Raw genomic sequence first — 27,536 nt, forward strand, 5'->3', positions numbered from 1 at the left:
TAACATAGCTTATTTGCAATGTTACAAGTTAGGTGCTTAATCATTCACTCATTTAAACAAACTGCTTTAACAGTCATTCAGATAAGATTGCAGATCTGGCTGCATTGGCTATTTGAAAATAGCAGATCTACAAGCTCACAACGCGTTGCAATGCGACACATTGTGAGCTTGTAGATCTGCTATTTTGAAAATATACGAGCGCTTATGCGAGAGCATTTTCCATAGAGAAATTACTTTATGACCCAGGGGATGAACGAGTGACGTCAGGACTTCTGTGCTCTATTAGCTTTCCATACGTTGTTTTTGGTAAATGACGGTCGGTTTCCGCCGTGAGATTCATCAAAGGACAGACCAAATGTACGCTAGGATTGGCTGTATAGGATCGCTTGATAAATCTCACTTGGACGTGGGTGTAAGCTAATTCCTGGGATAGAATTTAAGCTGGTTTGTATACTCCATTGATAAATGAGGGTCATTGTGTGCTTTGGAAGAAGGTGTTATATAATTTCAGACCATCCTTAATGACTTTACAACATGTAGTCCAAGAGAGTAAATGGCAAGGTTAAGGACAAACCTCTCCATGTGTAACCCTAGGTACAGTAGGTAGGTACTTTGTTCATCCCGAAGGGGAAATTAAGGTGTTACAGCAACTCTCATAGAGACAATAAAAACACATTATAATAATAAAAAACATCTAAAATAGGCCTCTAGGCATTGTCAACCTACAATATTAAAACAAATGACAGACCAAACACTACTACAGAGTCCGATGGCTTGCATCCCACATCCCCCATCCTAAACAGCCTGATCAGCCTGATCGAGCCAACCAGATGTGGAGTTGTACAGTCTTATTGCTGTGGGCAGAAAAGATCTCCTGTAGCGCTCCTTCTTGCAACTTGGGTGTAACCGTCTGTTGCTAAAGGAGATTTTCTGCCCTTTCACATTGTCATGTAGGGGGTGGGAGGGATTGTCCATGATGGCCAAGAGTTTAGTCTTCATCCTGCTATTGGCCACCTCCTCCACAGTATTCAAGGTGGTACCGAGGACAGATGCAGCTTTCTTGATAAGCCTATTCAGCCTCCTGCTGTCGCCTTCCTTGATATTACCCCCCCAATATACCACCGCATACAGCACTGTGCTGGCCACCAATGATTGGTAGAACATGTTCAACATAGTCCTACCACACACCAAAAGAGCTGAGCCTCCTCAGGAAGTAAAGCCGGCTCTGGCCCTTCTTGTATAAGACATCTGTGTTCCCAGTCCAGTCCAGTTTGTTGTCCAATTGCACGCCCAGGTATTTGTAGCTCTGGACCACCTCCACATCCTCTCCCTCGATGGAAACAGGAGACAGGGGGCCCTGTAATCAGTAATGAACAAATCCTTTATTTCCTCATGTGTTTTGTATCCACCTCTGTCTCAGACAAGCTCGCTTACTCAGTCACTCCGTTTTGTCTTCTATCTCCCTAAATTCACAGGAAGATGGGTTGAGGACCATGGTGTTGTTCACAATATGATGTATAATGCCACAACTAATCTCAAGGTCCCCCACAAGGCCACTCTAAAAAGGTCTGAGTGGTGGGACAATGGACCTCTGCCACTATGGATCACAGCCCAAAACCAAGTGAGTTAACAATTGCAGTCATATAAAAGTTATTGGTTATTAATTGAACGAGACGATAAGGAGAGCAGTGCTTCCAAGACAGAAACATTTGTTATCAGTGGTGCTGCTAGGAATTCTGAGGCAAGGGGACAAAAGGTACTGTAACCCCCCCAACTACCCCAACTGGTAGTGCTGCAGAGTCAAGAGAGCAGGGCGTCATTTGGGGTCCCAGGGGATGGGAGCTAGTTTATGCATTTAATCTCAATATTTTTGCAGATTAATAAGATATTTAGATCTGCGTTATTCATGTGAAACATTTATTTTTTTATTTTTTGCAAAAAGAAGCAGATCCAGCTATTCAGCTATTTTCGCTATGTTTGAAATGGGGCTTAAATGGTTACTTTTTGGGCGCCCTCTAGTTTTTTGTGAAATGATAGACAGATTCCTCGAAATAACACAACATGATGACGGTTTTAGTCATAGCCCAAATCCTTGACACCTGGACAAATTAGTTTTTTGTACTTTACAAGAAGAATGATTTCCATTCAGATGGTTCACTTTTCTTCTCAGGGTCTGAAGACCGCATCGTTCTTCTTCCCAGGAGGAGGGGCCAATTACAGTGGCCAGTCAGTCAACAGAGTGCTGGTGGAGGAACAGGGACGCCCAGATGACAACGAGACAGAGTGGAGAGAAAACATAGACACTGTCATGAACTGGTTCTCACAAGAGGAATTTGATTTTGTGACTCTGTACTATGGAGAACCTGACAATGTGGGCCATGCTGAAGGACCAGACCACCCTAAAAGAAAAGAGATCATCAGTCAAATTGATCGTACCATTGGCTATCTGAGGGAGGCCATCGATCGCCATAATTTGTCCAGCAGTCTGAATGTGATCATTTCCTCTGACCATGGCATGACCACTGTTAAAAAGAGACCGCTGGTTGATGAGATCATTCTCAATAAATACTTAAATTTAATCAAGCTCAATAGTTTTGAGATCCTTGACTATGGTGGCTATGGAATTCTAACACCAAAACCAGGAAAAGAGCAAGAGGTCTTTGAAGCTTTATCCAAAGCACCCAACCTGACTGTTTACAAGAAAGAAGAACTTCCAGAGAGTTTCCATCTTGCCAAAAATGTTCGAATACAGCCTATAATGATCATCGCTGATCTGGGGTTCAACTTAAATTCTGTAGGTATTATTTGTATGGACAAGTTTTTAAGTGTAATTTAACTGAACATGTCCAATCAAAATTGGTTATTTTCAGCAAGTTAGATATGAAGGACCATACTGCTGACCATTTCCCAAAGCTTATTGTGGTTTGTTGCCATTTAAGTCATTAATTGGGAAATGGTCTGTTTATGTAGAATATATACTGTGTATAGCCAAAGCTGTCCTTTAACCTTTGCATTTCCATTCAAATCGTTGACTGTAAATATTTTAAAATTAAAACAAAGAACTGTTTTCAGAAAAAGAAGGCCTAACTTCAGTTCAAAAGGATATGATAAGGTATTCATGACATTCATTCACCCAAGCTGATATGTATCATTTTGTTTTTCACAATACATCTCAACAGAGATTTATTGTGTATGTAAATAAAGGAGATCATGGCTACCATAACACAGAGATGGACATGAAGACCATCTTCAGAGCTTTTGGACCTGATTTCAAGAAGAACTATCTGTCAGAGGCATTTGACAGTGTCCACATCTACCCTCTGATGTGCAAGCTCCTGCAGATAAACCCAGCTCCTAACAATGGTTCCCTTCTCTTCACAGAGGCGATGCTGGCTAGTTTTAACGGTAAACATCATTATTTTCACAAGACCTAATGTAACTACAGATATATCTACTGTAACTTGACACCATGTTCACATTTTGGCGTACACATATGTCATCTCACAACACAATCTTCTACACCTACATCTAAATGCATGAAGCACAACTCTCTGGATTCATGTACACAGTTTGTTATTCAAGCCAAAGTGAAGTGGAGACAACGGTACATAAACCAGGGTTTCCACAGTCATGAAATTCCTGACATTCACTGAAGTCACATTAGTACTAAAGAACAAAATTATTTGAACCATGTACTCCAGTGCGCTCTGCCCTAGGATAGGTGGTGTAGCAAAAATGTTTAGACACAAAGGTATACAATTAGATATTCTATGCTTCATTTTGCTACAGGAACTACACCACCGTCTCCAACAGATACCGTGACTCCAACAACTGCAGTGTCTACAACAGCTACATCAGGTAAACCGACTAAAAAATGTACAGAAAATACAGCATAGCGTTCTTCCAACTCACTTGAAAATTTATTTTCTGTTTATTAAAAACTAGAGCTGGAGAGATGGTAGTTAATGATGGTTTTAACGGTAAACATCATTATTTTCACAAGACCTAATGTAACTACAGATATATCTAACTTGACACCATGTTCACATTTTGCCATACACATAGCATATGTCATCTCACAACACAATCGTCTACACCTACATATAAATGCATGAAACACATGGATTAATGTGCATTCTGCACAGTTTGTTATTCAAGCCAGTCAAGTGGAGACAACGGTACATAAACCAGGGTTTCCAGTCATGAAATTCCTGACATTCACTTAATTCACATTAGTACTAAAGAATACAATAATTTGAACCATGTATTCCAGTGCGCTCTGCCCTAGGATAGGTGGTGTAGCAAAAATGTTTCGACACAAAGGTATACAATTAGATATTCTATGCTTCATTTTGCTACAGGAACTACACCACCGTCTCCAACAGATACCGTGACTCCAACAACTGCAGTGTCTACAACAGCTACATCAGGTAAACCGACTAAAAAATGTACAGCAAATACAGCATAGCGTTCTTCCAACTCACATGAAAATGTATTTTCTGTTTATTAAAAACTAGAGCTGGAGAGATGGTAGTTAATGATGGTTTTAACGGTAAACATCATTATTTTCACAAGACCTAATGTAACTACAGATATATCTAACTTGACACCATGTTCACATTTTGCCGTACACATACTGTAGCATATGTCATCTCACAACACAATCTTCTACTACACCTACATATAAATGCATGAAACACAGCTCTCATGGATTAATGTGCATTCTGCACAGTTTGTTATTCAAGCCAGTCAAGTGGAAACAACGGTACATAAACCAGGGTTTCCAGTCATGAAATTCCTGACATTCACTTAATTCACATTAGTACTAAAGAATAAAATAATTTGAACCATGTACTCCAGTGCGCTCTGCCCTAGAATAGGTGGTGTAGCAAAAATGTTTAGACACAAAGGTATACAATTAGATATTCCATGCTTCATTTTACAGGAACTACACCACCGTCTCCAACAGATACCATGACTCCAACAACTAATGTGTCTACAACAGCTACATCAGGTAAACAGACTAAAAATGTACAGCGAATACAGCATAGCGTTCTTCCAACTCACATGAAAATGTATTTTCTGTTTATTAAAGACTAGAGCTGGAAAGATGGTAGTTAATGATGAAATAGTATCAGTGAAATGTTTGATATGATTATTTGCTTATCTCACTCCAGGTGGAAATGGCAGAAGAGGCCAGATTTCCCATGGACTACTGGCATCAGTTGTTTTCTACATTTTAACACTCATATAATTCAGCCATGTAAAAGATAGGTACAACCAGTTTATATAACTTGTGGCATCGAGCAAAAACTCAGAACAGAGTTCACCATAACAAAATAAGTTTCAGTGATCCCTTTATGTGTAAGAAGCACATGCTCATTTTCATAATGTCTTTGTACAATAGCTACATAGTCTTTTACAATCACTATAATCACTTTATTGCTATCTCATATTCTCCGATAGTAAAGTTTCAAAGCCAAAATTAGATTTGTCAGCAGATATTTTAAAGAAAACTAGAAAAGTGTGCTCCTTGGAGTGCAGATTTCCGCTAGGCCGGCCTGGTGGAGATAATGAAAAACTGAAATATGCTGCTTACATAATTTCCACACATATTTGGCAGAGTCACCTTTTGCTGCAGTAACGGCTTCAAGTATTTGGGGGAATGTACTTTGGGAGTGATAATGTGGTTAATGGTTGTTTTAGAGTGATGGTTTCTTTCTTGCCACCCACCCATACAGCTGCCCCAACCGTTTTATGCAGAGCTCTTGATATTGACACCTTTATTCCACTCTCAGCCACTGAACTTTTAACTCCTTCAAAGTGATTGTTGGCCTGTCTGTGGATTCATTCACAAGTCTCCTTCTTGCACAGACAGTGGACTTTGAAGGACGGCCCAATAGTCAGTCCCAGTCTGGGTGGTGTGATGCAGCTGAGCTTCCTCCTCCTAGTTATTGATCCAACAATACACACTGGGTTATCCAAACGCTTTATTTTACACATTATTTTGTACCCATTTCTTTATACATTTGCATTACTATCTATAGAATGGTGTTTAGACTTCATTTACACACCCTTCCTTGAGATATCCAGTCTGAGCAATAATTGAATAATTAAACAGTGGCTTCATTAAAACAAAAAGGAAAAATGGGTACACAGGTAGCAATTGTATATTGTGTATGTAAGGAATTTTATTTCATTTGTGCAATCTTGGAGGTTCCAGAGTACGGTACATGTGTTGAATAGTTATTATGCAAACCACAAATATTTTCTAACTTAAAACAATGTAATCTAAAAATTATTTAGAGATTCCGCGTTTTTAAATACAATGCCACAGAACACAATTTCAATATAATAGTAATTCAGTAAAATGTGAGAATTGGTCAAGACTCTGAAGACACTGTATAAAGACGGAATTACAAACAGATACCGGTACATACTAGTTGGCTGTCTATCTTAGCAGTGGGAAAAAAAGAAAGATAGATGACATTCTGACAGCTCTGGTTTAAGCAAAGTCAGATTAAACTGGAATGCATGGTTTGGTTTTCTGCAAATTGACATAATAAAGTATAGTGAAGTATATAGACAGGGCAAATGTATTGTTTCCATATGACCCACCTTTACTATAAACATGTCTATAAAACACTTTGGATTGAAAACACATTGGAAGAATATATTGTTAGTTTTATGCAATGCAGTTTTATAATTCAAGTCTCATTTACTTAAATATTGCCTTTCTCTTATTAAAATATGCAACCATTTTCAACTTTGATGTGTTTTTGTCAGGCACCCATCACATTTTTGCAGTAACTATGTTACGTTTTCTTCAATTACTTTACTTGCAGCAGTTTCAATTAGAAATTATAATGTTCTGCTATTAGTCTGTAGTAAGGGGTAGACATCCCTTTTTGGATGACCTTATTTATCACTACTGTACATTTATAACCTCAATGTGCACAGTGGAAAAAACAAACCACAAAAACAAAAACAATGGCTTTAATATGCAAACCAATGCAGACATATACGTACACTTAAGCCTATGGCGTGTGATGTATTCCTAGAAGTAGTCCTGAAAATGTATATAGGCCAGCAAAAACACATATTTAACTTTCATTCTCACCATTCACAGGCTCAGTTATACTGCTTCTATTTGCAAAATAAATTAGAATGCTTTACATACTAGACACAGACTATTGTAAACATCATGAATCAAGTAACATAAAAATCAATTATGGAGAACAAATACAGTATTTCACTGTAAACCATCAATAGAAGTACAGGTTGCTCCTTTACAGAGCCAACTAGACATGGGTGATAGTACTCTACACCAAATCGAAGCAGTGGGTCCTCTAGAGTCTAGACAATGGCTTTAAATCGATTACATAAGCCATGACAATTTTTCATCTTTTTTTTTTTTTTTACCATTTTACAGTATTACATTTGGTGTCCGTTTAATTCCTTATTTTCTAAACAGGTTAAAAAACTAATCTTTCCTTTACTAAGATAACTATCCATTTTCAAAGATGGCCTTCAATTATAGAACATGGGTTTGACCTCCACAACATAAAATGAGGCCATTAGTAATTATAATTATTTCTTTCATCACCTGGCTTTGAATCAATAGCACTGTATGTTAACATTATTGATCGTGTATCATGTTAGATGCTGGGAAAATGTAATTACGTGATACAGGCACCATCAACAGATCCTATAGTAATTTAGCTTCAAACATGGAAATCAAGGCAAGGCCAACTGGTGAAAATCAAAACTAAGGCAAATACTCAAAAGTTCTGTGCAAGTTTTACAATTTAACCTCATATTTTATTTTAGATTGCAAACACAGTGACATTTTCTTTATCCAGCACAATATAGCAAATGTCCCACTGTGAGTATTCCTTAGTTTGGAGGCACTTAGAGAATTTTCACCTGCACCATAAACTGTAATTCAACTGTGCGAAATGTTAATTAGCATCTGCTTTCACTGGCAGCCCTAATCGATGTTGTCATAATTTAAAGCAACAGTGTGTCCCTTACTTCAAATATGATCCACACATTGTGAGAACTGTCAGACAGCGTTTATTGATGCTGTAGGAAGTAACTATGGTGACAGTGGCTTTGACATTTCAGTTGGCCACTATAGGCAATAAAGTGAGGTACAGCAGCACAAGAATGAACATGCACCCACACACACACACACTCTCGCACACACACACACTCTCGCACACACACACACACACACACACACACACACACACACACACACACTCGCACGCACACTCGCGCGCACACACACACACACACACACACACATTAATTCATCACAAAACATTAAATCAGCATAACGGATTAAATAAAAACACAGCCTAACATGTGTTTGGACCATTTGGAGAGGCCTAATTTTCTTCTTGAAAACATATAAAATATAAAACAAATTCAATTAAAATAACTTCAGGTGCATTACATTACAAAACATCATCAAAAGTCTGTCAGGTAGATATAAGATTAGGCCTGTGGAAGAGAGATATGGGGATTGTGGGAGTCCTCTTTTGAGTCTATTTAGGTACCTTTGACTAGAGGGCAGGCACAGCAATGGTTCAGCACTTAAGTGGAAAATCAGCACATTAATACAGCACTTCTGATGAAGTGAATGAAGCTGTTGATTTCTATTGCTAGGTAGGTAATGAGAGTCAGTCTTTGAAATAGTCATTGCCAGGACCATGGCGCTAAATGACACCTCCATACGAATAGACCTGGGGGATCTCTTCAAAAAGCGACCCCCATCTTTACTCCCAAGATGCTCTCACAGAGTTGTCAGCATGTTTCACCATAAAACGATGAGAAAATAAAAGTATCACCTTTCTCAAGACCAACAATAGGACAGGTACCGTGGAGAGGCCAAAGCCGTGGGGGTCCTCCGCCACCCACCCACCCACCCCTGTCACCTCAGTTTTCAAAGTGCCAGTGACAGTGCCTCTCGGTGTGGGGGAGAGTCAGTGGCTCATAAGGAGGTCTCTGCATCCACCACTTTCTGTGCCTCTTCGTCTTCTACAATAATCTGGACACTCGACACCTTCTCCTGGCTGGGGAAACAAAATGGGAGTTCTTGTTGTCATCGCAATGCATAAGCCCCCCACTATCAAATATATCGTCTCGGTCGGGTGGAAACCTCATATGTCCAAAACTGTTACTCGTCAGGCTTCAAATTCAAAAACAGAAAAAATAGCAGATCGACAAGCTCAAAACGCGTCGCTTCACGCTGCATTTCGAGCTGCATTTCGAGCTTGTAGAGCTGCTATTTTTTATACTTTTGTGTGACGCTGTAGTATGATCAAGTACGGCATCCATTTACGAAAAAACACAAAAAGTTAAAACATGGAGATAAGAGGTTTCTGCCCGACAGCAACGATATGGTTTCAATTCATAATTTATTTCTCAGTGCAGTGTTGTAGAAGGTAAGATTGCTCTCACTGTGCTAAATGTCAGAAGCACCATTAGCAGTAGAATCTCACTAAATGTAAGCAATGCTAAAAAATAAAAAGATGAAACAAGAGATTTGAATTTGGGGAGGAAGAGGAGAGAGACATGAGAGGAGAGCCAGGGGGAATCGTGGGAGGGGGGTTGTCATAGCTACCTTGGACAAGGCTTCAGAGCTTTGGCACATTCCGAGTTCATGGAGACAGCTTTATTCAACATGCCCATTTTAGCCATTTCGTCTGAAATGTTGACTACAGAAGGGTCAGCACTGCAGGGGAGAAATACACCACATCAAACTTATTTACAATTCACTCACACAAACAAGTACTAATCACACACACACACACACACACACACACGTCATCCCCAATCATTTACAAACAAGTAAGATTCAAGTATTTGTAAGATCATTTTTAGGCATTTATGCTTTATTGACAGGAATGGAAGGAGAGAGAAGGGATGACATGCAATAAAGCACCTCAGGTCGGATTCGAACCAGGAACGGCTGCGGAAAGGACTATAGTCTTATTTATGTGGTATCCCGATGAGGTGGAAAAAAACGCTCTGAGACGCTCGTCTCCATATACTTTGCAACGAAACTTAACACGCGCTGGTGTGAATAATTGGACGTTACTCTGTGATCTGAGGTGTAACCCCAAGCTAGCTTTTAAGAAAGATGCCAAGATGCCAACTGGGCACACTTCACTACCAACTGACCTGGCCTTAGATTTGTTGTATGGGTGGTCAACTGCATCCACCTCCTCCAGCATTTGCTGCACCTCCTGGGGAAAAACACACACACGTCAATCTCCACAGGTGTCAACATTAACAATGGTTATGCAATATGACTTCAAACCACGCAGATCATTTGGCAAAGAAAAGTATGTCAAAATCTTAATTTATGGCTGTTCAGATTCAGAAAAACTGAAAAAAGGAAAGTAAAACATATCAGTGTAAACAGTATGAGTGTCACTCAGGTGTACTTCATACTTCTTATTTACAAGGGTTACTGCATTAGGGATGAAGGATTTCTTTATGTTTTCCAGATGAGAAATATAATTGTCTGTCTGTCTGTCTGTCTGTCTGTCTGTCTGTCTGTCTGTCTGTCTGTGTGTGTCACTCTGTCCACCAGAGGGTGCTGCAACTCAACTATGCACACCTATGCTTGTAAATGTAGGACATGCTAGTCATGAACAGTTATTTCCAGCAATGGGTACAGCCTCTACCTAAAAGGCTAAGTTTCAACCTGGGGTCCATAATATTGGGCATTGGGCATTAAAAAAAAAAAAGTCAAATAAACAAATAAAGTTTAAAATATGTGCAAGAAAAGTACTTTCTAGAAATCTTTCCTGGAGTGCGCACAGATCACAATGTGTTTTCAGCAACACCCAACTGATTATAGTGGAGCATTTATGTAAGAGCATTATGAATGGAAATAATGTAGTGTATCCTGAAATAATAATGAGATTCATGAGCTTGGAACCATTCAATACAGTATATCCACATCCAATGTGTGTGGGTGGTTATATGGAACATGCCTCCTTCTCTTTCTTCTTCTTGTCAAGCGCCTTCTTTTTCCTGCTCTCGGGCATCAGGTCGTCCAGCCAGCTCAGCTCTCTCTTGGTGAAGAAGAAATCTAAAAGTTTCCGAATAAACACCAGAGCCAGCACCTACAGCCAAGGAGAGGAGCATTGTCAGAGTTGGGTCTGGCCAGTACTACTGACAGACCCAACTTTAGCCACAAATCATCATGTTATGAAATCAAGTTAGCTGGCTTATGGATTTTTAACAACTTCAACCCTAGTGTCCCTATTCTGGGGCAAACATTCAGCGAAAATAGCAGATCTACAAGCTCACAACGTGTCACGTTGCAATGCCTTGTGAGCTTGTAAATGTGCTATTTCTGTCGAGGATATTTAGTGTAGAGGGGGAAAAAACGAAGGGGCCTAGTATAGGCCCCTGGAGGACTCTGGTCAACCAAGTATAAAGGAAACCAAAGGAGCAATATTGGACCATTTCTGTGCAATCTAACAAATATGTAGATATAAAGATAATAAATAAACCACTGAAATGTTAAAGTATCTAGTAAACCCTTGCCCGTGCCAGTCAAATCCTCCTTCAAAATGTCAAAATGTTGAATAGGCCATAGTTTGGATCTATGTGAACACACACACAGTTTTTTTATTTAATCAAAGTCAACGTTTGTTAGACACATTTAGGTCAAAGGAAATTCAAATGAATATTAGATAAATTCCAGGTAACCTTAGCACAATGGTTATCAAAGTGGGGTCCGGGGACCTCCTTGAGGAGGTTTCCAGGGGATCACAGCTAAATGATTGACGGTACGTTTGGTTCCATTGGTACACTCTCTGAGTTATGAGAGTCCGTGGCCTACTACTGCATGCCAAAACGGGGGTCTTGAAATGAAAAGGTATGAGAATCAATGCCTTAGGCCTTGGATGAAGGTGGTGTGTGTGCAGTCGTTTTACCATCATGGGGAAGATGACAGCTGCAGGAGAGGCCTTGGTGACCCACAGCAGGATGAGACAGGTCAGCTGAACAACTGTGAAGACATGGACCTTCCATAGAGGGACGTAGCGTAGGTAGATCAAGTCTGTCTGGTGTTTGGCTGGCATAGCAAACAGCTTGATACGGTCAAACAGCTAAAAGGGCAGACACCGAGAGCAAGATTAGACATTAAACTCTCACCAGTGTTCTGTATTAGTTCTATCGTACTATTAGTACTATCGCCGAGAACATTGTCGCATTAGCATCAGATAACAAAAAGGAAAACATACAAACCAACACACACAAATATACAGTTTACTGTACAGTCAATCTAGAAGATTTCACTCCGAATGCAAAAGTTCTGTCTCATGTAACCTCAGCCAGTGGTATTATCCTGCCATGATAGAACACACACACCTGGATTCCTTTGAGTGAGGAGGCTCCCATGTACAGGAACACACCGTAGAGTACCGGCATAGGGATAAACTAGACAGAGAAGGAAATACAATGATTGTTTGATATCTGCCACATTCATTACAACAACATGTAGCGACACTCAACATGTGCAGGAAGAAATGTTCGTACACATTGGGAATAGAAATGAATGGTTAATTATGGAATTAATTAACCAACATCCTATTCCTTACTATTATTATTATTATTATTATTATACAGCATAAGACAGGAGTCACCTTCAAGACAGAGGTCATGAAGACAGAGCAGCCCATCAGGATGAAGATCATGAGGCCAGTGACTCTCTGCTCTCTGATGCCCAGGAATTTCGGCTGCTCGCCAGGCGCTGCACACTCCGACTCCAGCTTCAGACTGTTGACGTGAGAGATGGAGAGCACAGTGGCTGCTACGAACCATGGCAGACCCATGATGGAGCACACCCCCAGCATCAAGGCCACCACCAGGAGGTCTAGATGGTACCCACAGCCTTTCTATGGGAGTGGATGGAACAACACCTATCAACATTCATTTTTATTTAACCACAAAAACTGTACTGCAGGTGGTCCTTAAGTCTTTTGTTATAATATCTGCATCAACACGGTAGACCATTGTTTCATGTTGAGAAGCTCATGTATTTTTAAGTAACTGGTCATTCAATTATAAATTAACCATCAGACTTGAAATTTAACACCTGGTTCTAGCTGAAAAAACTTTCAAACAAGGACCACACAGAGGGGTGCATAGTTGAGACACAAAATGGCAAATGTAAACATCAATTTGCATAATTATCTTCCATCTACAGTAGGAAACTTAATGGGAAGTGAAATGCAAGTTTTGCAATGCAATCGTCTCCTCCTTCTACAATGAATAGTTCAGAGGTTATGTACGACATGTGTTAGCAATTGACCTTCTTGACCTTGGACAAAATTGCACTATACATCAGATATTGAGTTAGAAATATAATAATAATAATATATATATATGAAGTTTCATAGCCTTTTGATTTGATACAGTGCATCGAGTCATTGCGGACAGAGAGACCTACACACACAGATAGAGAGTAACTGCAGCCGCATGGGAATTGGAACGCTCCTGGTTTGATCCCCGGCTTCCCCTCGGTTGTTGAAGTGTCCTTGAGCAAGGCACTTAATCCCTAACTGCTCCGGATGAGCAGGATGGTGCCTTGCATGTTTTCCTCCACTGTCTGTGTGCGTGCGTGTGCGTGTGCGTGTGCGTGCGTGCGTGTGTGTGTGTGTGTGTGAATGAGTGTGTGAATGGGTGAAATATACTGCACACTGTAAGGTTACCATTTCATTTGACTATTTGCCATAGTGAACCCAGTGTTATGAGCATACACAGTAAAATCCACAGTGTTCTCTGTGTTGTTGAGAGTGTACAATTGGATTTTACAGTGTAGTACTGTATCTCATTCATTAGCAGCTTCGTGTACGTATAAGTGAGCACTGCTCAGTGCTCTGACCTTGAGTTTGTTCTCCTTCCTGTTGATGATAACAGCAGTGATCTGCTGGTCCATGAAGATGAGGATGGTGCAGAGCAGGGCAGGGATGGCTGCTGCCAGCAGGGTCCACCAGGGGTTGGGACCCAGTGGGGAGATCAGCCAGCCACGGTGCTTTGACGTGGGCTGGAAGGTAATTTATTATAAAGATTAGACTGAGGGCATCGCCTCATAAAACACATGAATGTTTTAACGAGGGGGTCAGGAATGGACATCTTATGAACTGCGAGCCAGTGACCTGCTATGCCAATATTAGGAGGGCTACCTTGTCCATGGGTGAAGCTTATCTGCTGTGTGTGTGTGTGTGTGTGTGTGTGTGTGTGTGTGTGTGTGTGTGTGTGTGTGTGTGTGTGTGTGTGTGTGTGTGTGTGTGTGTGTGTGTGTGTGTGTGTGTGTGTGTGTGTGTGTGTGTGTGTGTGTGTGTGTGGTGGGTTACATAAGTGGTGGAGCTACATTACTATTACTATTGAGGGCAGCCTCCGGGTCCAAGGATACACACACACAAACAAACACATGCACACACACACACATGTCTGTTTTCACACGGGGACAAAGCTCTCTCGCAAACATTTTGTGAAACTTGTCACTACCTCAAAGCGGGTGGGTACGTTGAGTTTGGGAGAGGGAACGCCCACTAGGTAGTCCAACAGAACCATGATGAGGATGGTCAGAAACACAGCAAAGTCACTGATGGCAGAGCGGACCTGGAGGCACAGAAAGCAAACATTGGGAATGAATCACAGGTGGATATGCACTTTAACGTAACACACTCCTAGCTAGCTACATCTCTGATTTTTCAAACCCCTAAGCACATTGGCCATTTAGTGTTTATTCATACAGAAAGAGGCATGTGTCTCCACCATGGCACCCCCAAACCTTCAACACCAACCCCAAAACCCTTCCCGCTACCAGTTTCTGAAGTTGGACTTAAACAGCTTCCTGGCAAAGTCAAGACACAGTTGAGTGTGCCTCTCTACTAGAGTGCACAATCTGAGAATGCGGAGAGCCTCCGTGTACCCTGAGTACCTCCAGCCAAGTATGATTTTGCAAAGCCCGATTCTGAACTCTTTGCAGCCTTTTAGTCTGGTTGTCGGTCAAGGAACTGTGCCAGGCGGCACCAGAGCCTGCATAGATCGAAACCAGTTCAGGGTCTCAGACCCAAAGTTTCTTCTGGAGACACAGGACAAAAAGCTTCCTGTTGGTTGAGGTCAACATAGTCTGCCGGTCTATAATGACTGAATTCCGAACATTGCTGGCCCACAATAACCTACCTGACCTCGCAGAGACCTGTGCTCTGAGCATTAAAAAAAAAGAAAAAAGCCAGGGCATGGCTTTGACCTCCATATCACAACACACACACACACACACACACACACACACATATATATATATATATATATATATATATATATATATATATATATATATATATATATATATATATATATATATATATATCACTTCCACTTCTAATACAGCTGAAACGTTCAAACATTTAACAAAAACTCAATGAATCTTCAAACATTAACCGTAGAATACAGACCTTGGTGGGGAAGTAGCGTTTGGTCTTAAACTGCTTGAAGAAGGCGGAGAGGAAGAAGGTGGTGAAGAAGAGGATAACAGACCAAAAGAGAACATCAGGGATGTAAGGACCTTCAGGGCCACAAGCCGGCCCCAAAAACTCTCCACCTCGCAATTTACACTCCTAGAATACACAGGGAGAAAAGCAGGGAGGTTTAAGACCGAGAGAGAGCAATCATTCAACTGGTGGTGTTTAATATGATAGGAAATAAAATAATAATAATTTACATAGCACATTTCATACATAGAATATAGCTCAAAGTGCAGCACAAGGACAGATACACACATACAAAGATGACTGAAAACTATATATCAAAACTACAAAATATAATTTATGGCTCCATTTTATTTTCCCCATGGCTTCTATCCATAGGAGGGTGCCTATGTATGTATAAGGCACAGGGCAAAACATAATGTAGTCACATGCAATTAAATAATATCCTTGTATGCACTCTGCAGCAAGTTCATGTTATACCTCAACACCTAACTGATTCCAGGTTATGTCATCAGGGCTGAGATCAGTGTTGTTCCAGATCTGGTGGGCCTCAGCCGTAGTATTGGCTGGCGGAGAACACACGCACCTGGGACCAAGTACAGACGAGATTAATTACAGTGTCGGGACGAGTACAATAGTGTCATACTACTCAGGGCCGGTTCTAGGGGGGGGCAGGGGTGGGCAGTGCCCACCCAAACGTGCATCCTGCCGACCCAATCAAAATTGGGGTAAAAAAATAAAAATAAAAATAAAATATTATTTTTATTTTTTGGCCAATTTATTTTTTTATCATAAAATATTATTTTATTTTATAAACATTTATTTATTTTGATTGGGTGGGCACCATAGACTGTAAGTGGGCACCGTGGGCAGCATGTTAGACCCACCTGAACACGCACCGCTTATTGTCTCTCCGAAGCGGGGGGGTGGGGGGACTGTGACGGGCCGACTGCTCGCAAAACCCACACACAGAAAAATGAAGCAGCACCTCCCTGCTGCTAGTTTGGGGCCCCCAAAACCCCCAAAATGGTTTTGGCCCCCCCAAAAAAGATTTCGCCGCCGCCCCCCCCAGTTAATAATTTCTGTATCCGGCCCTGATACTACTACCACCACCACCCATGTTTCCCCTACCAGTGAATAGTACAACATGGGACACCTTCACTGGAGTAGTCAGTAGCCACCCAGCACCACTGAATTTTTGTCTTGTTCAATTATACACACTTGTTAACTGAAACAATAAGATTGTGGGTTTAACATCTGCTATCTGGTTTAGTCTAGTCTTAACTTATAGGGTTATGCACTGTTGTACTCTACTAATGTAAATTACTGCATGTCCATTTATTTTCCCTTTGTTAAGTGCCTCTGGTTTTGTATTGTATGCCAAAGTAAGCTCTGTGTACATGCTAAGTGAGTTTTATTGACACCTCATTGACAAATTCATCTATAATTTGTTTGGATTGTTCTAGTGACACATGCTTTAAATACATGCATTTCAAATGCCATTCAAAAATAATAAATAAAACAAACACACATCCCTGGGCTCTCCTTACGTGTAGGAAGTGAGGTTGTCCAGTTGGTTGTTCATGTTAATGGGGAAGTCATGTCCCAAGTGGACAAGTTTCTCCAGAGCTTCGTAGATGAAGATGATGCAGATGAGGCAAGCAAAAGCCTCTTCAGTGAAGCGGGTGATATAGCAGACCAGGGAGCTGGCATCTGTAGCAACCAGTATGAGGCAGAGGAAGGCAGTCCACAGACCAATACTGGTCCTCAGAGACAGGTAGCACAAGCCGTAGTCACTGTTGAAAAGCACAGAAGGATGGATCAGACGCAGCAGTAGAACTACATGTACGTAGAATTAATTTCAGAAAGAATGACTACTTGGCCTGCATGATATTGATTAAATAAGACAGTGTCTAATTATGGCATGGCCTCTCTGTCCAATCGTGAACTATCGATAGTTCTAAACACTATGGGTGCAGTTTGTTAACAAAGCCACACATATCTCAATGTGGTGTTCAGTGGTGAAGCCGCACAGGTTGGCTGCTTGTGTGAATGTCCTACAGGTTCCTCCCCTAAAGTGTACCTGTCGTACACTTCAGGTACACTTCAGGACAGAAACCGTAGTTAAGGAGATGGTCTAGAACAGCTTTCTAATAAAAATGTTATAGTCTAATAGTGTAAAATGTAGACATGCTTTAGAAAAAGTCCCAGAATAAAAGGTTCAGTCACAATATTCTCAAATATTAGAGATCATTACATAATTATGTAGTAGCTTTGGGGGAGGGTTTATCAATTGAATATTCCACTATGATCAAACCATTCACCGATCCAAACTGGACCTCCATTGTTGCTGATGCATATGAACACAACTCTACAAGCATATGAAGAAGGAGCCGTTGACCCCAGAGGTCAAATGCCCCAAACAGCTCTGTTTACACACACCCTGCAGTCTACGTGCCCCGCACGCACACACACGTGCACGCACAGATATACTGATGTGCACGGACATAAACACAGAGTTTCCTAGACCCACTGGCTAGGATTGACAATGTTGCTGACATGGAACCATGATATCAGGACACAAACTTGGGACAAATTTAACTGGAAATAATGCCATAATTTGCAGTCTGTGACAGTTAGCTGTCACAGGGAGAGCTCTGCTTCCAACCAAATGGCCTGCGACCTATGACCTTGAGATCATCGATCCTCAAGCACTCCTCAAAGAATTGAGGCAGAGTTCGTTTCATACGTTCATAGTTAATTATCCATATTAAACAAGAGGTTATTACGTGTCCTACTGTGTAAGCTTGCTGTTATATTTGTAACATTCAAGTATGATTAAGTACAACTGTTTATCATACTTTCACTTATGCATGAAGGTACATTTATATTGTCATTTGATTATTATTATTCATTATTCATTATATTTCCAATATATTTCCAATATATTTCCAATATTCTTTTTAAATAGGAACCAGATGCGTGACACTAAGTTACAATGGGAGAATATCGATAATATAATGAATAAATCCTTGTAAGAGAATCAACTTTAGGTTGAGTTAATTAGTTGATGTTGTGGGCTCAGATTTCTCTTCTCCCCCCCTTTCTTTCTAAACATACCTTCCTGTGTTTCAGCCAATGACAGGGAGAGGATTGAGTTTCACATGGTATTTAGGATGGAGAATAAAAGACCATCTCTTCATGACCAATATTCAGTCCAGTCTAGGTCTCGTCTTGTCTGGTCTTATCTACGTTATCCTCCCCTTCTCTTGTCTTAGTGTCAGTTAGGTGTATTCTTGTTTTGTTTAATTTGAATGGGAACTACAAGATTCATTGACATTTTCAAGTCATTAAATATTGCGTTCATCTACTGCAAAGGAATCAAAGTTGTGCCTTTCAACACAACAGTGGAAAGTCGAAAGTGGACAGAAGAAAGCGAAAGTGGACAGAAGAAAGTGGACAGTGGAAAGTCGAAAGTTTGAAAGTGGAAAGTCGAGAGAGAAAGTATCACCTACAATCTCTCTTTCGTGAAGAATATAGACTCTAAAGAAGAATAAAAGACGGCTGTTGTTAACAGTGAAGACTTGCTGACACTTAAGGAGTGTCGAAGAAAGCCAGGCACGCAGGCAGTGAGGCAGGCGACAAATACCAACAGCCCCAGAACGCTACTTGAGAAGTGACCCCGGTCAATCACAGGTCTGTTCCCATCATCTGATGTGCAACGGCAATAGGATTGTATGTGTATTAGGCTTGTTTTCATCAACTTATTGACAGGGCTCTTTAACTACTGTCTTTATTTCTTTTCAGCCCTCACCTACCTTCCCCTCTTTCTATCTCTTTCTGTCTAGGAGCTCACAACAATTAGTATACCATTTTTAGCACATAAAGTTCTAATCAGGGACCACAGCAGAAATTACATCTTGTACGGCTGTATTGGAACATTAATATTTCCTATGGCTTATGCCTTTGAGTTAATAAACTTCCTTGATTAGAAATAAAACTTGTTTGTCTTTTGTATATTGTTGGATGATCTATGACCCTGCCTCAGCCAAGAATTCAAAATCCTTCAGAGTTTATGAGACTGATCTGTATTAAAAACAGGTAAACTGGTGATATATAATTTCATTGATATTCATGACATTTAATGATAATTAATCACTAAATTACCCCCATACACACTACAATTATATACAATATAAGATTACAATTAAAGAGTGGAAGAAACAAAGCCAAAGCACCCATAACAGATGAGGCAATAGATGTCTCTACTGTGTTGTGAAACCCTTCTCACAAAGGCAAAGAGACCGCACATTCTGCATTGAAATTAAGTTATCATGTACACATAGCACTATCAGATAACTATGTTAATGGATAAAAAAACATACAGACCTCAGCACACAGTAAACGAGTAAAGGTCAAGAGTGGACCTGGATTAAGGGTAATGTTGATTTTGGAACATGAACAGAGGTTAACAACCAGATGAATATCAGGCCAATGTCTGTGCATAGACCACTATAAAAAGCTTGCTGCATCTCTCCCTGTCTACCCCACCAGAGTACTGACTGAGACCATGGCAGTGCGTCTCCCCCTACTGTCGTTGTTGGCCCTGGCCAGCCTTGTGCTGTACACCTCAGCCAAGCCCACCGAAGGAGAAATGGAGAAAGAGTTAATGAAGATTCAGACCGCCATGAAGGAACTGAGAATGGAGAGGCTGGGTGAGCTAAAATAAGACCCATCCTGCGGCGGAAATTCTGTTTTCAGCTCCACCCAGCAGATTGCTGCCCAATTGGTCAGACTTGAGCGCAGGGAGGAGCAGTTAGGAGTTAAGTGTCTTGCTCAGGGGCACCTCAACACATTGCAAGGGCCAGGAATCGAACTTGGGACCTTCCCTTTCCCAGGTGGTCTTTACCCATTCAGTTGTGGGTGTCCCCTTAAGGACAGGTTCCTTGTCTAAGGGAAAGCATCCGTTTTTCAGTAAATGTGGACTATGTACTATCTCCAATTTATAGCGGGTAAAGAATAGAGACTTTGGTCTGAACAAGGGTTTGTTAATTACCAGAATGATAAAGTGAAACAAACATTTGGTTGGTAGCTGATAATACATGCTTTGGCTCTGCTGTAACTAGACTGCAGAAGCATCTCTAGTCATCAAAATCAATGTTGCCTTACAGAATGATACATTTTCTCTCAGGCATACAGGATATCCATTTCAAAGAAACTACAGCCCTGTCATGTTTTTAAAAAGCACTTACCTACGTACCTCTGCAGTACCGTGTTGCTTTTTTGTTGCTGCATTCATTATCTGGACACTGTGGCTTTGAACCTTGCACTGATTGCTATTGGATGCCTTCAAAGCTGGTGTTCTAGGAATTCAACATTCTATTGCTTTTGTCATTCTACTGCTGCTGTTGCTTTACTCACTGTAAAGTCCAGTCTGGAAAATATTGTCAGCTGAAAATACAAATGTCTTATTGTTGTACTAAACTATAGTCTCATTGGTTTCACTGGATAAGAGTACCGTAGTCTTTCTACTCTGGTGGGAGCTCTAATACTATAGTACAGACATAATGATGTATTTGCAATTTCCCTCAGAAAAACATAAATTGTCTTTCCATGTTTACAGCCATGAAAGAGCGCTTGGAGTTTGCTGAGAAGGAATTGACTGCAATCAAAGGTGAGAGCTTTAATTAACCACCAGACTCATAGGGACAAATGGAGGTGTACTTATTAAACATGAAAGTACCTATCTAAGGCCACTAATTGAAGTTTTGTACTGGTTTGTTGTTACTTTAGGAGATTATTGATTCACATGTCATCCATTTAGCTCATTCTCAGAGCAAAATGCACAAATCATCATTTAGAACTCCAGATTCAATAAGGCACTGTTCTGCTCACACAGAAATTAAGGTGGCATTTGCAGTGTCACTGGGAGGAAATGGACTACAGAAGACCACAACTGGAAACAAAGATCTCATCTACAGAGATATCCTGACCAATGTGGGCAATGCATACAATTCTGAGACAGGTGGGGCTAATACACTAACTTTCTACACAGTAATGATCCATTAAATAAATTCAAGTAATTAGATGTTGGTGACAGATTGGAAAGTCTATTTAGTCAACAATTCCCATCCTATGTTTAACACAGAAGAGCAATGCATGTTTAAACACTGCTGTAATGCCAGATATGTACTGTACTTATGTTTCAGTAAATCATTCATAGTGGCTGAGAACGTACCCTAAAAAACAACTCATTAGCTATTAAAAAGCAATATTCATCAACTTAGTCCAATGAAGCCTGAAATTCTCACACACACACACTAGGCCTGACCTCTAGTAGTCGAATAGTCGACTAATTAGTCGAGGGGTGTCTGAGTCGACTGCCAATCTCTTAGTAGAATCATACTTTTTTTTAATAATTCTTTTCGACTGAGAGATTGGCCTAGTTTGTTGTATTAATTAACTAATAGTTTGCCAAAAATAGGATATACATCATGATTTTTTTGGGAGAAACCAATAGTATATGTTATATCAGACACTAAGCACCCCTACAGCCCAAATGGAATGTTCCTCTATTGCACAACATATTTTTTGTATGATTTGACTGAGAGAATGGCAGTCGAATCAGACTGATTCAACTGCCAATCTCAGTCGAATCATGCAAAAAAAAAATATATATATATATATTTATATTGTTCTTTTTTCTTTTTTTTTGTTGCATTAGTCGACTGCCAGTCGACTATTGGCAATTAGTCGCCAATCAGATTCAACTATACAAATCCTTAGTCGGGGACAGGCTTAACACACACACACACACACGAGAAATGATTCCTTCCACTTCCTTAAAAACACTACCATCCATCTCCTCTCAGGTGAGTTCACAGCTCCGGTTCGTGGGGTCTACTACGTCCGTTTCACCATTAACGGCCCTACTGACATGCCCATCAGCGGCGTGCTCTACAAAAACGACATGGAGATCCAGCTGATCGCCCACGAGCAGCCGTCTGGCGAGGGCAGCGACACGGCCTCCAACGGTGCTACCCTTCTGCTGGAGAAGGGAGACCGCCTGAAGATGGTTCTCTGGCACAACACCCAGATCTGGGACAACAGCAACCACCACAGCACCTTCAGCGGCTTCCTGCTCTTCTCCATGTAAGGACCTTGCCTTCCTTCTTTTACATGTTTAATTTAGCCATTTCGACTGTAAAATATAGGATTTACTAAAAAAGCATAAAGGAAGACTAGTTGCAAAGTTGGACATAAATGGCATGACCTGGACAGGTTTGCCCAAAATCGCATGAGATTGAAGACATTAGACATTCAAATAAGTCAGTTCCAAAGCTACTGATTCATTGTGGCTAGGTTAGTAGCTGTACCCTACATGGTAGGGTACTTGTAGGATAGGGTACTGCAATGTAATGCCACCAAGTACTTAGTAGATGGGTTACATGGAGTCAGTATCATGTTAGCCCATCCACTAGGCACAGAACATGGAAGAATGAGCCGATTCTAAATCAGTAGCCTGCATACCGGTACAACCAAACAAGCAAGTACTTGATCAAATCCAAATCAAATCAATTTTTCTCATTCTGATGAAGGCCAGTGAATGAGTCTAACCCAGGTGAGGAGATGACAGGCACCATGGCAGAGCTGAAGCAGCTTCAGACCACCATGGCCCAGCTAAAGACCGACAATCTGGGTAAGATGACCACAGTTAAATGTTCAGTAATCATTTCCAGGGCCTAAGCGACACATCGTACTAAAGGACTATGGTTTATCAATTGTGTGCAGATATGCAAGAGAGACTGGAGGCTACAGAGAACACGCTGAAGGCTTACAAAGGTCAGTTACCTCCGCTACACGACACACACAAATACACACATTCCCTCTACACAATTTTTTTTAATGTCATATAGAAAGGGAATGTATTCATGTGTATTGCTCAATATGTAGGAATTTATGAGGGATAACATTAGATATATATACTGTATGTGTGATTTTAAGTAAAGTCATTTCTATCTTTCCTTTGTAATTATTAATTTGATATCACAGGTCCATCTTTAAACTCACTGCTCCAAGTAGGATGGGTAAATGAAGAGGACAAATATCACGCATGTGCAAATATACAGTGACAGAAAATGCCCCACTCTCAGAGTTAAAGTAACACTCCGGATTTTGCAGAGCATCAGTTTGTTCTTATATTGGGATGACATTTTATTTCACATATTTGACAGACGTGCCAAAGCTGAAGGTGGCATTTTCAGCATCACTTGGAGGTGATGGACTCCAAAAGACGACATCGGGCAACAAAGATCTCATCTACAGAGATGTCCTGACCAATGTGGGCAATGCATACAATTCTAAGACAGGTGGGGTGAATACGCTAACTTTCTACACAAATAATGATCCATTAAATAAACTCAGGTAATTAGATGTTGGTGACGGATTGGAAAGTCTATTTAGTCAACAATTCAGATCCCATGTTTAACACAGAAGAGCGATGCACGTTTAAACACTTATGGTATTTCATTCTATCACTTTTACAATTGCCCGTTAACAACTATTTACACACATAGATCAGTCTGCCTCTTGTTAAAAACCACACGCCTTCTGTCGTCTCCTCTCCTCCCCTCCTCTCAGGTGAGTTCACAGCTCCGGTTCGTGGGGTCTACTACGTCCGTTTCACAGTAAACGGCCCTACAGACTTCACCATAAGCGGCGTGCTCTACAAAAACAACATTGAACAGCTGATCGTCCACGAGCAGCCGTCTGGCGAGGGCAGCGACACGGGCTCCAATGGCGCCGCCCTGCTGCTGGAGGAGGGAGACAGGCTGAGCATGAAGCTCTGGCACAACACACAGATCTGGGACAACAGCAGCCACCACAGCACCTTCAGCGCCTTCCTGCTCTTCCCCATAACGAGGGGCGAGGAGACAAGGGGAGATTTGGCGGAGCGGTAAAAGGCTGTAGAGGGAATATTAAGCTATGCACAGACATACTGTGTAGAAAGGATACCTCATGCAGTACATGCCCAAAGACTGATGCTTGCTCAAGCTTGCCCTGGATGCAGCATGAGTGTTCATTTAATTCTGAGTGTAAAAATGTAGCCAAATGAACCCATAAGGGTTCACTCTCAGAGTTGCAATGGATAAATTAACACTGAGGGTTTTACTGTGTAGACTCAGTGACACCATTTCCACCACTTACAACCAGCTGTGTGTCATGTAAGGATGCACCATTAAAAAAAATACATAAACACAGCGTTCTGAGTCTTCTGTGTTGCTGATATTTTATCAAAACATTACCTGTGATCTCAACACAAAAAAGCTCAGCACAAACTACAGTACAAATGTGAAGAGTCTCATTTGTTCACTCGTCTCTGGTATATTATTAGTGTTTTGTAAACGAGCTGTCTTCAGCAGCAAGATTTCAACTAAGATTTTCGACTAATTGAACACCTAAAGGACTTCACGTCGGTTCCTTCCTACCAATGACACAGTTTTGGGAGCAAGTCAAGAAAAAATTTGTCATTGATTTACACATGCCAATAAATATTGACAAAATAACTTATCTATCTCGAATTGCATAGTTGGTATAGGCTATACAGACCTATAAGATGTTTTGGAAAAATGTGCCATTGCACTGCACATCATGAGACGATGACATCATAGGCTATTAAAAATCTATGTATTACATACATAAAATGAATTAAAACAATTCTGGCAATCGGTTATAGCCAATACATACTGTATGCTGTATACTGTACACACACCACATGCAAACAAGGAACTGGGTGTCAAATTGACTTGGAGATAAGATATGTTAATTTTAACCAGCAGGGGGCAGTATAACACCACTAGTGCAGCAAGAGTATTCAGTTCTTCAAAACCATTTTGAATTAAAATTCTCTGGGCTGGACACAAGCCCTTTTTACTTGAATCATTTATATCCTTCTGCATTACAACATTACTGGACAAAGAGATAGTTGCGATTTTCATCCACTATTGGCAAAGCACATTTCCAGCAGCCCTACAACATATTGATCATCATACAATAATCCACGTTCATGGCTACCATGTACAGGTACAGCCACCAGCCTGCTACCATTAGCCACTAAAGAGCTCCACTAGAGGAGCAACAGCTAAACTGCACTGTGATAGGAGGCAGCCTAGATTGTGGACTGGACTCACCAGCAGAACTTGAAGAGGATCTTCTCAAACACCAACACTGGACCGGTGCTTCCGAGGATGGTGAGTGGCTGGCCAGCAAACAATGAGTACGCTACACCCGTCATAGACGCCCCAAACAGTGACTCTATAGCACTCTGAGTGAGAGGAGGAGTGGAATTGTTATGGTGAAAAAGCTTAAAATGTCAAAACACGCCAACTTAAAACCTTAGAGCAGTGGTTCTCAAAGTGGGGTCCTTGTAGGGGATCCAGGGGGTCCCCAGAAAAATTTGTTAATATAGCATCAAAATCATTTGAACCAGTTTAACCCTATATACATCGGCAATTTAAAAATAGACATGCTCACAACGCGCCGCGATCTGCCGCCAAATACATATTAATTTGGGGTTCCTTGACATGAAATGGTTTGAGAATCACTGCCTTAAAGTGTATGGATTTGTGTATGGAAACATGTAGTAGGAATCTGTTTTGTTGACATTCTTTCACAGTACATAAATGGAGATAAGTACTGTTAACTGTATGTCCATAAAACTGACAGCAGATGAGGTCTTACTATATTTCCTTTGGTGGCCTCCCCTAACAGCCCTCCAAAGGTGATGACAGGAGACATGCAGGCGCAGTAAAGGAATAGGACAGACGCCAGACACTGAAGACTGAGTGCATCTTTTATGTCACTCAGCAGGAAAGGGACCTTCCTCTTTACGTCATTCACCAAACCACCAAATATCCTGAGAGAGATTGAGTTAAACAAAGAGATAGACATTAGCAACATCCAATAGCGTTGGTTATTATCTAGTCACAGGTGCTCGTTAATACTTTTCATTGGTTCAATATTCATGAAACTCAGACACCACTTTCACTTTCATGTTTCAGAAGTAGCAAAAATAGCCGGTCTACAAGCTTGTGCGACGAAGTACGGCATTCATTTACGAGAAAAACATACAACGCTGAAATATGGAAATACAAGTGAGAAACAAAGCAGGTGCACTTCCTCTGGATGCCTTTTTGTTAGGCAGTGGGTGCTCAGACAACAACAACTAGTTCAAAAGACCAAAGTGGTAAAAGCGGCACTCCAAAAACAATAAGTGCAAGTCAGGCTCAGATGCACATTCTTTTATAGAGAACGCCAACGCGTTTCGGAAATGCAAGGTTTCTGCCCCGACAACGACGATTTACAGTATATATACTGTGTGCATGTTTTTGTGTGCGTGTGTAATGTCACACCTCCCAGTTCTCTGGAGCTCTGGTCCTGCATGGTCCTCAAACTCCTTGATGCTGTCAGATGGGCAGGCGGAGCCGTTGGGGAGGGCCGGTATCTTCCTTTTCTCCTGCAGGAAGCAGAACACAATCAAAATGAGGAGACACCCGTTTCTTTTTTTGTATTCTTTCTTTGAGCAAGCCTACAGACTTCACACCTGCGAGGGGACACTCTTGGGGGGCTCGATGCGGATGGTGGGGTCCCACTCCCCCGGGGGCAGCACAGTCACCTGGTCCAGGAACTCATCGATGCCAGACAGAAGGTCAATCCGGTCCTTGGCCTTGTAGGCCACGTCGTGGAAGATCTACCAAACGGACAGATGCACAAAAAATATACTATCACCAGGGACAAACATTCATTCATACTGGACCAACAAGTGAAAACATAAACAGTTTAGGTACTGTATATTCATTTTGGAAAATGTTCCAATCTCTGATTGATTAAACTTTAAATTCTAAAAAATAGGTGACTGTGTACTGACTGTCCTCTAAAATGCTATGTTATGAATTATAAGAAAAGGAGTAGCTAGGTTATGATGTGATTCATAAGAAAAGGAGTAGCTAG

General features: G+C 41.0%; 3 protein-coding genes across 4 annotated transcripts in view; 2 read left to right on the forward strand and 1 right to left on the reverse strand.

Moving 5' to 3' along the window:
* The window catches only part of LOC308083574 (ectonucleotide pyrophosphatase/phosphodiesterase family member 7-like), a gene marked incomplete at both ends in the record, with an annotated part of 5,795 nt that extends 804 nt beyond the window's left edge, over positions 1–4,991 (forward strand). Inside the window, 7 exons of the mRNA XM_080425888.1 lie at positions 1,476–1,621; positions 2,171–2,794; positions 3,180–3,405; positions 3,583–3,604; positions 3,790–3,858; positions 4,362–4,430; positions 4,946–4,991. Coding sequence (XP_080282014.1) covers positions 1,476–1,621; positions 2,171–2,794; positions 3,180–3,405; positions 3,583–3,604; positions 3,790–3,858; positions 4,362–4,430; positions 4,946–4,991 — 1,202 coding nt within the window. The remainder of the gene's footprint in view (positions 1–1,475; positions 1,622–2,170; positions 2,795–3,179; positions 3,406–3,582; positions 3,605–3,789; positions 3,859–4,361; positions 4,431–4,945) is intronic.
* A 3,478-nt stretch (positions 4,992–8,469) lies between these two features.
* The window catches only part of LOC308083188 (sodium bicarbonate cotransporter 3-like), a 45,828-nt gene continuing 26,761 nt past the window's right edge, over positions 8,470–27,536 (reverse strand). For both annotated transcript variants that reach the window (XM_080425393.1, XM_080425392.1), the window contains exons 10-25: positions 27,130–27,276; positions 26,939–27,042; positions 26,268–26,442; positions 25,718–25,851; positions 17,078–17,323; positions 16,008–16,113; positions 15,495–15,656; positions 14,542–14,655; positions 13,916–14,077; positions 12,675–12,926; positions 12,400–12,468; positions 11,964–12,137; positions 11,013–11,144; positions 10,192–10,256; positions 9,632–9,742; positions 8,470–9,080 (exon numbers count right to left, since the gene is read on the reverse strand). In XM_080425393.1, coding sequence (XP_080281519.1) covers positions 8,999–9,080; positions 9,632–9,742; positions 10,192–10,256; positions 11,013–11,144; positions 11,964–12,137; positions 12,400–12,468; positions 12,675–12,926; positions 13,916–14,077; positions 14,542–14,655; positions 15,495–15,656; positions 16,008–16,113; positions 17,078–17,323; positions 25,718–25,851; positions 26,268–26,442; positions 26,939–27,042; positions 27,130–27,276 — 2,235 coding nt within the window. In that variant the 3' untranslated portion in view covers positions 8,470–8,998. The remainder of the gene's footprint in view (positions 9,081–9,631; positions 9,743–10,191; positions 10,257–11,012; positions 11,145–11,963; positions 12,138–12,399; positions 12,469–12,674; positions 12,927–13,915; positions 14,078–14,541; positions 14,656–15,494; positions 15,657–16,007; positions 16,114–17,077; positions 17,324–25,717; positions 25,852–26,267; positions 26,443–26,938; positions 27,043–27,129; positions 27,277–27,536) is intronic.
* LOC308084485 (complement C1q tumor necrosis factor-related protein 4-like) lies at positions 21,302–24,546 on the forward strand. The gene is made up of 6 exons (XM_080427149.1): positions 21,302–21,552; positions 22,400–22,679; positions 23,126–23,226; positions 23,319–23,369; positions 23,762–23,896; positions 24,168–24,546. Exons 1-6 carry the CDS (start codon positions 21,369–21,371, stop codon positions 24,485–24,487), a joined length of 1,071 nt encoding a protein of 356 aa, XP_080283275.1. The 5' UTR covers positions 21,302–21,368; the 3' UTR covers positions 24,488–24,546.

The sequence above is a fragment of the Gymnoscopelus braueri genome, assembly GCF_963280865.1.
Source record: "Gymnoscopelus braueri genome assembly, chromosome: 4".
In the NCBI taxonomy this organism is placed as follows: domain Eukaryota; kingdom Metazoa; phylum Chordata; class Actinopteri; order Myctophiformes; family Myctophidae; genus Gymnoscopelus; species Gymnoscopelus braueri.